The following is a 15,525-nucleotide window of genomic DNA, read 5'->3' as shown; positions in this document are numbered from 1 at the left end:
GACAAAGGCAGTAAAAACAATTTTAAAAAAAAAATAAGAGGAAAAGGAGGGCATAATTTAGAAACAGCAACATAAATGCCTTTCTCATTACAGCCACCTAAAGCAAAAGGCCAAAACCCAGTTGGCTTTCTCTGTTACCTTGTCAGGGCAAGCTGTCCCTTGTTGATGACATGACTGAATTTGAAGGTGTGGAAAGTGACATGTTATGTGTTTAAATTAACAAATTATGTGGGCACTCCTCAACTATTCTCAACCTTAATAAGAGGAAAGAAGTTGTGATATATGTGCAGACACTATTAAGTAACACACATTCCTCATATAGTATTAAGTTGGACCCTTTTTTATTTAATTTTTTTATGTGATCGCTTTTTTTTATCACTTGTAAATAATAACTCCTTTTGATGGTATATATGATAGAGATTTTAAAGTTGAAAAATGCAAGGAATGTACAAACAATAGAAGTATGTTTGTTCATGTATCATTTTCCTAATAAAAGCTACCCTCTATTCTATTGATGGAAGATTGTACAGATATAAGTAAAGGTTGACTACATTCAGCCAAGGTTAATTGAACACACCAACAAAGATACCCTAAATTTTCTCTGTTTTAGATTGAGTGCAATCTTTCTAGTTCTACTTTTATTGTATTCCTACCAAAAAACCTTGTCTTCTAGTGATTGGATCAATGGAGTCATGGAGATAGAATAGCCAGGTAACCATAAGGTACACTGGCAATTCAATAATGAGGGTTGAACCTGCACTGTTGAGATAGGCCTTTTGTCCTATCTGTAAAACTGAATGTTAGCATTGGAAGAAGGGTGAGAAGTTATAAAAATATTAGTGGAATTTCAGCTGAGAATAGAAAGCAAAACACAAGTTCCAAATTTGTTGCTGCTTCCTTTGTTCTTTCTAAGCTTTTCCTTGTTGTGCCAAAAAGCCTCACAATGGATCCTTCACAAGATTTAGCATCAGAAGTGGAATTCAATGGCACTGAGTCTGGATGGACCACATATATTGGATCTCCTATCTACAATGAACAGTCCAATGGTGATGATGAGCACAGTGTAGATTTTGAAGACTATGGCAACAATTACAAGAATTCTCATAGAAGCATTTATGATGATGACAACAAAAGAGAGAACAATGATGACTTCAACAGAGATACAGATGAAGAGAGTGATGATTCCATGGCTTCTGATGCTGCTTCTGGTCCAAGTCACCTTCACCTTGTGCGCATAAACAGTGAGGGAAGTCATGGAGGCTTGGATTTCACTGAGCATACGGAAAATGATAATGACAAGATTCGCTTGACCAAGAGAACCACCAAACAGGTAAGAAAGACAAGATATGAAGGAATTGTTGGTGAGAAAGAAGAAGCCTCACTGCTTGTGGCAGATAGTGCTGCTAGTCATGCTTAAGGAGGAGCCAGGTAAGGTATTTTTTCTGTTCATAGAGGGTCAAATTAGCAAAGTTCATATAATATAAAAACACTAGAGATAACTAAAAAATAAAGTGATACATCTGTTAAGAGTTTCGAAGTTTAATTTAAAATAAAAGGGGTAGGGTGGCGTATCCTTATGCTAGGGAATATTGTTTCATTGACCAAAGTATGAATATGTGCTATTATCACTGCAATAAGTGAGAAGTTTAGCAACTCTTTTCCTTTGTAAGGATTGTTACCACACTCACAACTCAGCAATCAGTTTTGCCACCTGAACTGGAAATCAAAGAGTTGCTTATACTCTCTACTATTTTCATTTCCAATGGCAAAAAAATTCCAATTTTTGGCATCATTTTATATAGTCTTTTATAAATTATATGCTTCTGTTTAATTGACACAAACTTTCTTAAAGATGATTTTTTGGTTTTTTTGGGATAGGTACATAATAGCTGAATTTTTCAACTTGGAAATATGGAGAAGGGAGTGTACTCAAACCAAAGTTTTCTTCTACCACCAAAGGAGACTCACCGACCAATCATGCAATGTGAACTAGTGTACAAGCCAGTGAAGCTTGGAGAAGAAAATTGTAAGGCTTATGTGAAATAAAAATAGAAAATATGGTAAAAATTTGCCAGATCCAAAATAGTAGTTACTAGAATCATATTTAAGTATCGAACATAATAAGAAGAGGCAATCAAATGTTTATTTTAAAACTGTACTGTAATGTAATTGCCTGGCAGGTCATTCAAGATAGACGGCAAAAACACAATGTAGTTGGAAGTAGAATGGTTGTTAAATCAATGTACATTTAATGTTTTTATGGGTGCAGACTGGTCTTCTCTTCCTTCTTTACTACAATCGGATAATGATAAAAGTGTTGGAACTTTATGTGCAGAAATATGAAGTCCTATATCAATATGAATGAATTAGGTCATAACTCATAAATACCAAAAATTGTTAGTGTAAGTAATTCTAAGCTGGTTTAGGATTTGATTCTTGTCTAAGCATAAAATCACAAATAGAGTACTATTTTGTTTTTATCTCAAAGTGAAGCATTTCTAACACCAGAGAAATTAGTTGAGTGTCACATAAAAACCCCATATATATATATATAGAGAGAGAGAATACGACTCTAGCGAAAATAATTATTAACAATCATTAGATTATGATTAAAAATAATAGACGATTGACATTAAAATATTTAAAACTTAAAATTACAATCTAATATGACCATTAAATTTTTAAAAAATTCATCAAACAAATCACCTCTTAAAATATTTCAATTATCGTTAATCCATTACCATGACTGTCACTATCTCCGTCAGCATGACCATTGTCGACGTTGCTACCACCGCCACCATCGTTGTCAGCGGTGGTAGCAGAGGTAGTGACAACGACAACAGTCATGACAGTGGTGGCGGCGACAGTTGATGAAGGTGGTGGTAATGACAACGAAAATTATGGTAGTAGCTGTAACGATAGTCATGGTGGTGGTAGTGATGATGATGAAGGTCATGACAACAACGGTGGTGACAATTGAGGATGGTGGTGGTGGTCGTTGAGGATAATGGTAGTGGTAATTGATGATGGTGGTGACGACGACGATTATGAAAGTGGCAACTATCATGATGATGATAGGTTAATTGAAATATTTTAGAGGGTAATAATTGAAATATTTTTAGATTTATTTGTTATTTGGTTAATCTTTTAGAGATTGGATGATGCATTAAGTTTTAATTTTAAATTTTAAATATTTTAATCTCAATCATTTATTATTTTTAATCTTCATCTGATGATTGTTATTAATTGTTATCGTGTTTTCACACAAGACAGTATTCTCATAGAAGTCATGTTATATATACATATATGGGTTAAAAGATTTTACATTATCGACCAATTAGAAATTAACATTGATATAATCTTTAAGATAATTATTATAATATATAATAGTTAATCAAGTTAGAGAAAAAAATTATGAACTAATTTTACATAATCATCTAACCATAAATCATTATGTATGATAAATTTATTAATTTTTAATAATTATCTTAAAAATTATACATATAAGATGATTGGTGATTAAATAAGAATATAATTTTACACTGTATAATCATAAAACTCAACTTATTTTAGATGATAATCTAAAACATGAAATTAAGATTTATTTAATATTTAGTCAGAATAACATTTTTTTTAATCATGTGATGCAGTGTATTGTTGTGATTTATTGCATGTTCCATTATTAAAAAAATTCACATGTTTTGGACTCACCAAACCAAAACAGAGTGCTTTGGGTAGGCTCTCTCTTATCTTTTTTTTTTTTAAAAAAAAAAAAAGTAGCACGCAAGTTATTTTTGGAGCAGCCAATAACTCACTAGGGTCAGCTCACTCGTGAGAGTTTGGAGTAGATGGATAAAGTTTTAAAGCTTGATCTTTAACGTTATCATTATATATATTTTAAAAAAAAAAATCATGAAGCGGCAATTTTTTCACTAAAAATAAAATAAATTAAAAGTGTATAACGAGTTCATTGAAGAAAGTGCAACTAAAATAGAAAAAGTAATTACTAAAAGATATAAACATCATTGAAAGCAACTAGAGCAAACATACGTACCAAACGACAACTGCAGAGGATAGGGATAGGAAGACAGAATACGCTAACATCCACTGAGCCTCTCGTTAAGAGAACTAGAGAAGGGATATTGGCAGTATTTTTTGTCAAAGTGGATTTTGGTTCTCATATCACTAGAAATTGTAACAATATATATTTACTATTCCATTTTATATTATGTGATAAATTTTCTTTTAATTAAATGCAGCATGACTATTTCTGTTTAAGAACATTGCAAATATTTACTGTGAAAATTACAAATCACAAAATTTAATATGGTTTGCTAAATTTTGTATACATGTTCTATGTTTGGTAAAACTAACTTATAAGTTACTTGAAAACTTATAAGTTAAGAGTTCAAAAGTTGGATGTTAACTAAAAACTTTAGATTATTTAACTATTAAAAGTGTTTAATAAGATTAGTTGATAAATGTCAAATGATTAATACGACATTGTTAGAATATAAGTTAGTTTTATCTTTATTAGAATAAGCTTATTTATCAATAGGGTCTCAAGTGTTTATATTTATAAAAAAAATGGGCTTATTTAAATTTTTTCATACCTGAAATATAGTTTGTTTTCAAAAAAACTACCTAACATTCATTTTTCTCCTAAATACTTGAAAAAAATTTGTGTTTTATTTTAGTACTTGTCGTCAGGTTGCATCCATTAAGTAGTTACGTAACAGATGAAATATCATGTCATCACGCTTAGTCACTAACCATATAAGCACAGGCCTCCACGTCATTAATTTTTGCTTTTAAATATTTAAAAAATGAGATTTAAATCAAATTGGGCTTTCTATTATTTTGGAAATTGTTCATACCTCACAAACGGGACTTCATCTTCTCAGCAATGGTATTTTCTTTCTTCAATGGCTGATTGCGAGTGTTATCGAGGTAGTGACTTCATGTATTTTATGACTTCATCTTAGTGGTCCCTTGGTTAGTGGCTTTCTTCACAAACATGACTTCATCTTCATCTTTGTTCACGTGTACATGTTGTGGCATTCCTCTTGTTTAGTGGTCCTTGTTATCTTCGAAAACAAGATAGGAGGTACCTTTGAACTGTACCAGGTAATGTTATTTTATTGTTTTGTTTATTTTCTTTTTCTTTGGTAGTGGTCCCCTTGTCTCCCATGACCTGGTTGCAGTGGTCCCTATTTTGTGAAGTCGAAAATTTTTTAAATTTGTATTTGGGTTTTTTTGGGGGTTTTGATGGTTCGTGTATCAAATGATTTTGGGTTTTGTGTAGGGTTGGTTTATGATTTAATCGGGTTTGATTAAGGTTGATTAGTTTTCAATAAGGGTCTAATTAATGGCATAATTGGGTACAAATTGTATAATTAAAATTCATGTGTGTGTGTGTGTGTTTAAAACATTGTTAAAACATCTTTTATGCCCTTAAACTATTTGGAGTTAAAACATTGTTTCTATATGTGTTGCAGGCATGAGTTTCAAATTAAAATTGCATCACGGTGGTTTCTTTCAAAGAGACCATGTGATGCAATATGTTGGGACTAGCAATTATGTAAGTGTCATTGATATAGATGTTGACAAGTGGTCATTCTTTGAAGCAATTGGGATTTTAAAAGAAGACTTTGGATATGGTGATCAACCAATAAGGCTATGGTGGAAAGGTGGTGATGGTGATTATAAGGAGATGACCATAGACAATCATGCATTGGAGTTGTCTAATTATGCGATTGCTAACAATTGTGAGGTGGAGTTGTTTGTGAAATGTGCTAGTGGTAATGAGGGGATTGTGGATGACAATTTTTCTGCTCCCATGAACACAAGGTTTGAGATCATTACAGGATCCAAACACAAATAGCACACAGGGAGTGAGTTATCACACAAAACAAATATACAAGACGTAATCAAAATAAAGTATAAAAATATTTATAACATAACTCAACTTAATACAACCCATGTCACTTCACCACTTTATCTTTAAAATACATTTTTCAATCACTAATCACATTACACATGAATCACACACTCGAGTCAAGATGCAATAACACTCATCAATTTCATAATAAACAATTAGCAAGTGTTATGCAACAATTATATTAAGACTCAAGCCTCTTACATGCAATATGATACCATGTTAGTGAAAAATACCCTAGGGCGCTTAGGAGTACATAACAAGACATATCACACAATAGGTATGTCAGATCACTCTTTCTAAGTAAAATCATAAGGTGACCAGTCAAGGTCACTCCGTTTTGCGAGAATGCTCTAACCATATGGGATCAACATGGGCTTAAAGGAGCACTCAATTCTAGTGTCTTTACCCCCAAGGCCTAGACTCTGAAGAATCCATTAGGGTCTCACCTTCTTGATTCAGGTCCAACCCCTAAAACAATTTTTGCAAGCAAACATTATTCATGAATTGTACAATACCCATGACCTCACACTCGAGTTTCAAACACGTTTAACACATTGCGCTACAATTTAACACTGGATCCTAACTAGGAATCTACACTTTCTCTTTAACACTACGCATAAACACTTTTCTCAATATAAACATTGGTCGGATTATTGTATAATTCACAGCTCACAACACAAGTAATGTCACATCAAGTGTTAACCACACACTTATTCATAACTAAAACTCATGTTCACAATTTCACATCTCATTATGTCACAATCAACCATCTCATGTTTGCATGTATCTCTTCAATTGGCACATTCAACTTTTCACCACTCAATATCCATAACAATATTATAATCTCATTATAATAATTTATCACGCCTCATAACTCATATACACATCACACAATAATAATATTTGCCTGACACAAAACATACATATATATAGTAAATCAAACTACATTATTTTTCATCAAAAAAGTTTCTACAACAATTAATTTAAGATTACATCAAAATAAATTACTACTAGGCATTAACCTTACAACTTTCTTTAATTTATTATTTTAGTATCACAATATATATATATACACACACACACACCCACAACATGTTGATCATTATCATGGGAAAAAATAGAACAAAATAATAATTTTGTATAAAATAAGTCACTAAAAAGAATATTATTTAGAGCATAATTCACGTTAATAAAAAGAACTCAATTTTTAAGGTTCACACTCAATACAAGAACACATCAATTTCACAGCAATTTCTCATTGGAACATCAATTGGTTCGTCAAACGTATATAATTTACAGTTATAATTGTAAAGATAGAATCAAAATTTGCAGAAACAATCCAAAAACTCATTTCAATTGATACTCTAAGTATCCCTACATAGGTTCTCACTAGTCCCCGATTGTGAATAACTCATCACTTACCTCTAAGCGGACTCATATGTATATTTTGACAGCGGTAGAGGCATGTCTAACAGTTTCTTAAGATTCCTCAAGTTTTTTCTCTGGTTGCTCTGATAAGGTTTTCAAACATTAGAGAGAAGGAGAAGAGATTGAAGTCTTCATTCCAGTGTCTGCGTGCAATAAGTGTTTCTACCTCCCCAGACATTAGTTGCAAATTCCAGCGGTGAAGATATGCAGAAATGAATTTCAAACCTGGTGTCCAACTTTAACAATGATCCAACGGTTAAAGAGTTCAGGATCGTAGTTTTACTAGGACAGGCTTATGGTCTCTGCTAGAAAAGAGAAAGCTACAATACGAAGAGAGTTTCTCTTAGCTCCGACATTTTTTCCCAAATTCCAGTGGTGAAATTATTCGAAAATGAGGTTAGAACCTGGTGCTCAAATTTCACAATGATCCAATGGTTAACGAGTCTGAGATCGTCATTTTACTGAGATAAATTTGAGTGTATGCAGGAAAACGAGAGGGTTTTAGGAGGAGAGAAGAGAAAACGAAACCGAGAGAAAGAGAAACCGCAAAGACTACTGTCAGTCTAAAAAGTGACCTAGACCTAACATGTCTCTATTTATAGCTAGGTACTCTTAACCTATTTTTTTTTCTATTTTTATTATTTTATAAACAAATACTCTATTTTATTTCCTATCAAATGAATGAATCAAATATCCTTTTTATTTTCCTTCAAACCATTATTTTAATAAAGTTATTTTTTCTTATTTATTTAATTACAAAAACCTCATCATTTTTTCTTCTAAAACTCTATTTATTTTAAATGAAAAACCTTTTTAAATTAATTCACAAAAAATGGGATGTTACACATAACAGCCAACATGTATGTGTTGAATTAATTGAAGTATCTGATGATTACTTTAGCCTAGATGAAAGATTAAACCTGCCAAGTGAAGTGCGGAGTGATGCACATTTCAGGTAGATGAACAAAGATGTTGATGGCAAGAAGGTTGTTGGTTGAGGTAAAAAGACTACTGGTGGAGGTAAAAAGCCTATTGGTAGGGGTAAGCAGGTTGCTACTAGGGGTAACAATGGTACTGGTGGAGGAAACAAGCCTGGTGGTAGGGGTAAGAGGGTTGAACATAACTTTTTGAATGTCAGTGGTAGTTTTTTGGTGTCACTCAGTTTGCCTAAAGATGATATTGAAGATGAGTATGTTAGTGAACAGTTGAGCAATTATGATTCAGATGAAGATGTTTTCAAGAAAAAGTATGAAAGATTCAATAACGAGTTGCTTTGCAAGGAATTTAAATGGAGGTTGGGATTGGAGTTTGCTTCTTTGATTACGAGCAAGAGCAAGGTGTAAGCATTGCGCTAAGTATCTAGTATATGTCAGTAAGGTAGGTCAGACTGACACATATAGGCTTAATACCTTACATCCTAAACACACTTGTGGTAGGGTATTATAAAAGATGTACTACCAAGATTTGGTAATTTCTATATTTGCTTAGAAGGTCCAAAAACTGCTTTCAAAAAGGACTGCAGACCCTTGATTAATGTAGATGGATGTCATCTGAAATCAAAGTTTGGAGGACAACTATTGATTGTTGTTGATAAAGATCCCAATGACCAGTACATGCCTATTGCTTTTGCTGTTGTAGAAACAGAGACCCAGGAAACATGGAGATGGTTTTTGAATTTGTTGTTTGAAGATATTGGTAGTGTTGAAACCAACAAATGGGTGTTCATTAGTGATCAACAAAAGGTAAAAAAATTATACACTTGGATTGTACTTTATCATTTTGCAACAAGTTTTTGGATTATTTTCATAAGTTAATTTATTTGCAGGGATTACAACAAGTTTTTCTGAAATTTTTGACCTCGATAGAGCATGGGTTCTACTTGCAACATCTTTACAACAATTTTAAGAAAAAAAATTGGTGGTGGGATAATGATGAAAGATCTGATGATGGGGGCTGCTAAAGCTACTTATGAACATTTGTGGAAACACAAAATGCAAAAGATTAAGGATATCAATGAAGCTATATATCTTTGATTGTATAACCTAGACATGAAAACATGGTGTAAGTATGCATTCTCACATTACCCAAAGTGCGATATTTTGATGAACAATCTCAGTGAGTTGTTTAATAGTACAATACTAGTAGCTAGGGATAAGCCTGTCATAACTATTTGTGAGTGGATTAGAATGTACCTCATGAATAGATTTGTAACCCTTAGAGACAAATTAAAAAATTACAAAGGTGAGGTGATGCCTAAGCCCCTGAAAAGGTTGGACTGGGAGGTTGAAAAGTCTGGGAAGTGGGTAGTTGCTTGGGGAATAGATGGAGATTTCAAAGTTACTCATCTTCATTCTGGTGAGAAATTTATAATTCATATAAACAAACAGAGTTGTCCATGTAACTTCTGGGGATTGGTTGAAATGCCTTGAAAACATGCAGTGGCTTCCTTACAATTTAGAAATAGGCACACAACGATACTCATTATTTTATTTTTGTATTAACTGCATTAATTATTTACTGACTGCATAATCTCACAAATTTCAATTTTATAGGGGCACTGTGGGCACAACACTACTTTAAATGAAAAAGTACAAAAACTTGTTCCTAAACGCAAGACACCAACAACAACCAAGGCTCCAACAAGCAAAAAAATTAAAGGTCGTCAACTAACAACTGCTGACAGGAACATTAAGCTGGGAAGTGGACTTGCTGACACTCAGACCAAACTAGGCGCATCAGTTAAAGATAGAAATTGACAAAAAAAAAGCTATGTGAAATACTTTTTGCAGTTGGGTGTAGGAATCTTGCTTGCTTCATTTTTTACTTTTTGTAGTGGGGTGTAGGAAATCATGAGCATAGTTTACTGCTCCTCTTGTGTATTTGTTCTAGACAATGGGCACATTAACTACTATTTTAGGCCTTTTGGGACCATGTTGCTTATATAAAAAAATTCTCACTTATCAATATATTGATATCTCTTTTGTTATATTTATACTACCACAAATGTTGAACTACACAGTAACAAACTCAAGTGTTACATGAATGAAATCTTCATTTTACTGCAAATTAACAAATATTCATTTTACTAACCCAAATTAAATTTTTTAACATCGAAGTACTTGTAAATTGAAAAATGTTCATTTTGATACCTAATTTTGTTTTTCTATTCCAAAAAAGTACATGTGAAACAAACAATTTTCGTATAAATTGCTCAAATTCTTTTTCATATTAATACCTCAAATTCATTTTGGTTCCAATAAACTACCTAAAACCTGACCTTGGCTTATTAAGCTAGTACAAAAGAAGACATTAACACATCACAAACTAATTTCGTTAGAAACATCCAACTACATCAAATGCAACATAATTACTTTCCAAGATTTACATGTCAACCTACCAACCTACCAAATTTAATAAGACAACTACCCAAAGAAATGAACAACTTCAGCTATAACTCAGTTCCTTCTATGACCACCAATATTCATTGCAATTACAATGCTTAGTAAAGAAATGAATACCCAAAGAACTACAACTACAAAACCTAACATATTCACTTTATTCCTTTCAACAACAACTTTTTTCTTTTTCCTTCCAATTTTACTCTTCAAGTGCACAACTTCAGCTGAGGATGCACAACATTCTTCTTCTTGTGCAACAATTTTTTTTTCTCAAATTTGCTATTTCTTCTACATTTACTTTAGCTTCCTCCATTAATGAAGCAAGTTTAAGCTTCAGCTCTTCATTTTCATGAACATATCGGACCAACTCACTCCCTTCTGCGGACACATTATTAGCAGCCTTAGTATCATCAACCCATGGAAAAAATATGCAAGAACTGGATTCCTACAATACAATACCAATTAAAGAGAGTAAAATCCAAAACAAAACACAATCTGCATTTGCTTACATTCTAGTGTGAGCATCTTCAAAACCTTTTCCTCGGATGGTTCACACTACGCGACGTGAACATAATAGCGGATAAGTCACATTTGAACTTAACCATTGCAAGAGATGATGACGACAATGATGATGATCCACCCTTTCCATTCATCCTTTCACCCATCAACCGAATAGCCTCTGTTAGAGTTTGAAATTTAGCCTTAGGGTTCCAAAATCCCAAATGCATCCTATAGGGTTCCAAATTTGCAGCAACCAAACGTTTTCAAAAACGAAAAAAGTAACCTAGCTTGATTTAAATTTCATTTTTTGAATATTTAAAAACAAAAATTAATGGCGTGGAGGTTTGTTCTTACATGGCTAGTGACTAGGCGTGATGTGTGACACCCTCTACCCCGACATATATATAAATAAACAAAATATATAAAAATATCGGTAACCAAATTCATACGGGTAAAAGGTTTACATTAACTTCACTATTATCAATTAAAACTTATTAAAACATATTCGGCTCAAAATAAGGCCGTCAAAATTTATAAAAATATTTTGTTAAATCAGTGAGATAAAATAAAATAAACTAACATCATGCAATTAATATAAAAACTTATGTCCCACTGTCACATCCCATTAGAGCATTGTGTCCCAACGTCCTTCAGCATAAGGTTCCTTAAAGCGATTCACCTAGTTATCTGCTCCCCCGAACACAAAATTCAAGATCATCACAGGATCCAAACACATATAACACACAGGGAGTGAGTTATCACATTCCTAACTAATAGAGAAGCAAGACAACTAGATACACATATCATATAAACAAAATAAAACTTACTTAAATATAACTCACATAATTCCACCACTTTGTCATTCAAAATTCACCTTTCAATCTTCAATCATCAATCACATTACACAAGAATCACACACTCTGATCAAGACATAATAACACATCAATTTCATAATAAACAATTTGCAAGCGTATGCAACAGTTATGCTAAAACTCAATCCTATATGCAATGTGATACCATGTCAGTGAAAAACCATCCAGGGGTGCTTAGGAGTACATAACAAGACACACCACACAATGGATTTGTCAGGTCACTCTCACTAAGTAAGATCATAAGGAGACCAGTCAGGGTCACGATGTTTTGCGAGAATGCTCCAACCATATGGGATCAGCATAGGCTTAAAGGAGCACTCAAACCTGGTGACCCCCCAAGGCCTACACTCCGAAGGGTCCGTCAGGGCCTCTCCCTCCTGATTCAGGTCCAACTCCTAAAATCATTTTAACATACAGACTCTATCTATGAACTGTACAAAACACATGACTCCTCAATTATTCTCAAAATAGTTTTAACTCGTCGCCCTTTAAGGGTCTTAGCATTAACTCGTCACCCTTAAAGGGACTTAATATTAACTCATCGCCCTAAAAGGGGCTTAACATTAACTCGTCTCCCTAAAAGGGACTTAGCATTAACTCGTCGCCCTTAAAGGAACTTATAGTCGTGTGATTGTACAATTCATAGTTCATAACTCAATGCACACAACATCTCAATCACGTACATACTCAGTTTATCATATACACTTGATCTTAATCACAATGGTATAATCTCAATAACAATACTATAATCTCAATAACAATACTATAATCTCAAAGCAACATGTTATTCCATAATTCTTCACATATTTCATTCATAGACACTGCTCATGAATTATATAATACCCACAATCTCACACTCGTGTTTTCAAACACGTTTGACACATTGCGCTACAATTTAAAACTGGTTCCTAAATAGGAAACCTGCAATTTCTCTTTAACACTGCGCATCAACACTTTTTTTAATATCAACACTGGTTGGGTTATTATACAATTCACAGCTCACAACGTAATCATTCTCACATAAGTGTTAAACACACACTTATTTGCAACCAAATATTATTCCCACAATTTAACATCTCATAACTCATATGCACATCACACAATAATCATATTTGCATGACACAAAACATATATATATATATATATATATATATATATATATATATATATAGTAAATCAAGCTACATTATTTTTAATCAAAAGAGTTTTATAATAATTAATTTAATGTTACATCAAAAGAAATTACCACTAGGCATTAACCTTACAACTTTATTTAATTTATTATTTTAGTATTACAATAAATATATACACACAACATGTTGATCATCATTGCGGAAAAATATAGAATAAGATAATAATTCATATAAAATAAGTCATTAAAAATAATACTATTTTGAAAATAATTCACGTTAATAAAAAGAGCTCAATTTTTTTAAGGGTTCACACTCAACACAAGAATACATTAATTTCACAACAATTTCTCATTAGGACATCAAATGATTCATCAAACATATATAATTCATATATAATTCACAAATATAATTATAAGGACAAAATAAAAATTGCAGAAACACTCCAAAACTTATTCCAATTGATACTCTAAGGATCTCTACACATGTTCTCACTAACCCCCAATTGTGAATAACTCATCCCTTACCTCTAAGCGGACTCACGTGTCTTCTGAAAGCGATAGCGGCATCTCTAGCAATTTTATGAGATTCCTCAATTTTTCCTTGCTCTGATAGAGTTCCCAAACGTTAGAGAGAAAGAGAAGGGATTGAAGTCTCCATTTTGTACTGCTTCATACGATGCATATTTCTCCCTCTGCAGACATTGTTTTGAAAATCCCAACGGTTTAGGTTTGCAGAACTGGATCTCGAAAAACATCAAAATTTCACAACATTCCAACGGTTAACGAAACCGGGATCGTAGTTTTACTGAGACAACTCTAGGTTTCTGCGGGAAAGGGAAAGACTACGATGCAAAGGGTATTTCTCTTAGCTCAGACTTGATATCAAAGTTCCCTATGGTGAGAATGCTTGGAATTGGGCTGCGAACCTGGTGCTTAAATTTCACGACGATCCAACGGTGAATGAGTCTGAGATCGTCGTTTTTCTGAGACATATTTGGTGGTCTGCGGGAAAAAGAGAGAGTTTTGAGAGGAAAAAAAAAGAGAAAAACGAAAATGAGGCGAAGAGGAGACACCTGACTTAACATAACTATTTATACCTAGGGTACTCAGCCTATTATTTGCTCTATTTATTTATTTATTTTTACTAAAAAGATTTTTAAATTTATTTACGAAAAAATGGGATGTTACATGATGATGTGTTACTCCTTCTGCCGCATCATTACTTAACGGATGCAGTCTGACGATAGGTTTTCTCACTCTCTTGGATTTCTTTATTTGTTATAGCCTCTGTAAAGCATCTCCAACGCATGTTTCTTATTTGCATTTCTTAATCATCTTTCTGTGGTCCCTACAATATTTGTTGCGGTCCCTATAGTGTCATGTCACTTATAAGAAACACATATAGAATTTTATTCCAATACAACAAACCGCAAGAAACTTAAAAAAAATCACACATTTATATTTTTTATTATAATTTAATTATTATTCAAATAAAATGATTAATTCATTTTTTCAATTTTTATGTATACAAATAATAAGTATAAATAATTGAAGAAAATAATTAAATTTCAGTCATAGTAATTCTAAAAAACAAAATTATTATTTTTCATTCACCACCCACCACCTACCATCATTAAAAACAAAAAATATCATCCAACTCTAGAATCTCCCTTCCCCTTCCCAACGTTTCAACTTCATTTTTCTTTCAAAAACAAAAAAATCACTCACCTTCATTTTCTCATTACTTCTTCTTCTTTTTCCATTTTGTCCCCTACTGTCATTTTTTATTCCTTTGGCTTCTTCTTCTTCCTCCTTTTCCTTCTTCTTCTTTTGCAACCACCCTTCATTGTCACTCGTTGAGCCACCAATGTGGCTCCCTTTCATAACCACGGTTGTCCCTCGAGCCCCCATGTCGCTCCCTCGCAACCACGACAACCCCACTCCCTAGCGCAATCGTCGTTGCCCCTCGAGCCACCACCATCGCTCGCTTGCACAACCACTATCGGTCCTTGAGCCACCATCGTCACCCTCTCGAGCAACCACCGTCGGTGACGATGACATGGGACCTTTCCAAATTTGTTCAATATTCCTTTCCCCCTTTGTATTTTTTCTAGATCCATTCATTTTTCTTGTTCTTGCGGTTATTTTTCCACTTTTTTGTACATGGGTGGATTGAAGGTGGTTGATGGTAGATAATAGTTTTTTAATGTTAAGCACTCATTTCTTATATAAGGAACTCATTTTATTTTGAAG

General features: G+C 33.2%; 1 protein-coding gene across 2 annotated transcripts; it reads left to right on the top strand.

Moving 5' to 3' along the window:
* The first annotated feature begins 523 nt into the window (after positions 1-523).
* LOC114371002 lies at positions 524-2,260 on the top strand. Of its 2 annotated transcripts, none has more exons than XM_028328413.1 (2): positions 524-1,433; positions 1,879-2,260. In XM_028328413.1, the coding sequence occupies exon 1, from the start codon at positions 944-946 to the stop codon at positions 1,415-1,417; it is 474 nt and encodes a 157-aa protein (XP_028184214.1). In that variant the 5' UTR covers positions 524-943; the 3' UTR covers positions 1,418-1,433; positions 1,879-2,260. The 2 variants fall into 2 exon arrangements, with proteins under 2 accessions (XP_028184214.1, XP_028184208.1); XM_028328407.1 differs by having other exon boundaries at positions 525-1,428.
* The last annotated feature ends 13,265 nt before the right edge of the window (positions 2,261-15,525 follow it).

This window comes from Glycine soja, chromosome 2 (assembly GCF_004193775.1).
Source record: "Glycine soja cultivar W05 chromosome 2, ASM419377v2, whole genome shotgun sequence".
Classification (NCBI taxonomy): Eukaryota; Viridiplantae; Streptophyta; class Magnoliopsida; order Fabales; family Fabaceae; genus Glycine; species Glycine soja.
Note: the sequence above shows the minus strand (reverse complement) of the source record. Positions and strands in the feature narration are given on the sequence as shown.

Bases quoted from the DNA above. Each gene is read 5' to 3' on its own strand.
- LOC114371002 (XM_028328413.1), top strand. From the start codon at position 944: ATGGATCCTTCACAAGATTTAGCATCAGAAGTGGAATTCAATGGCACT.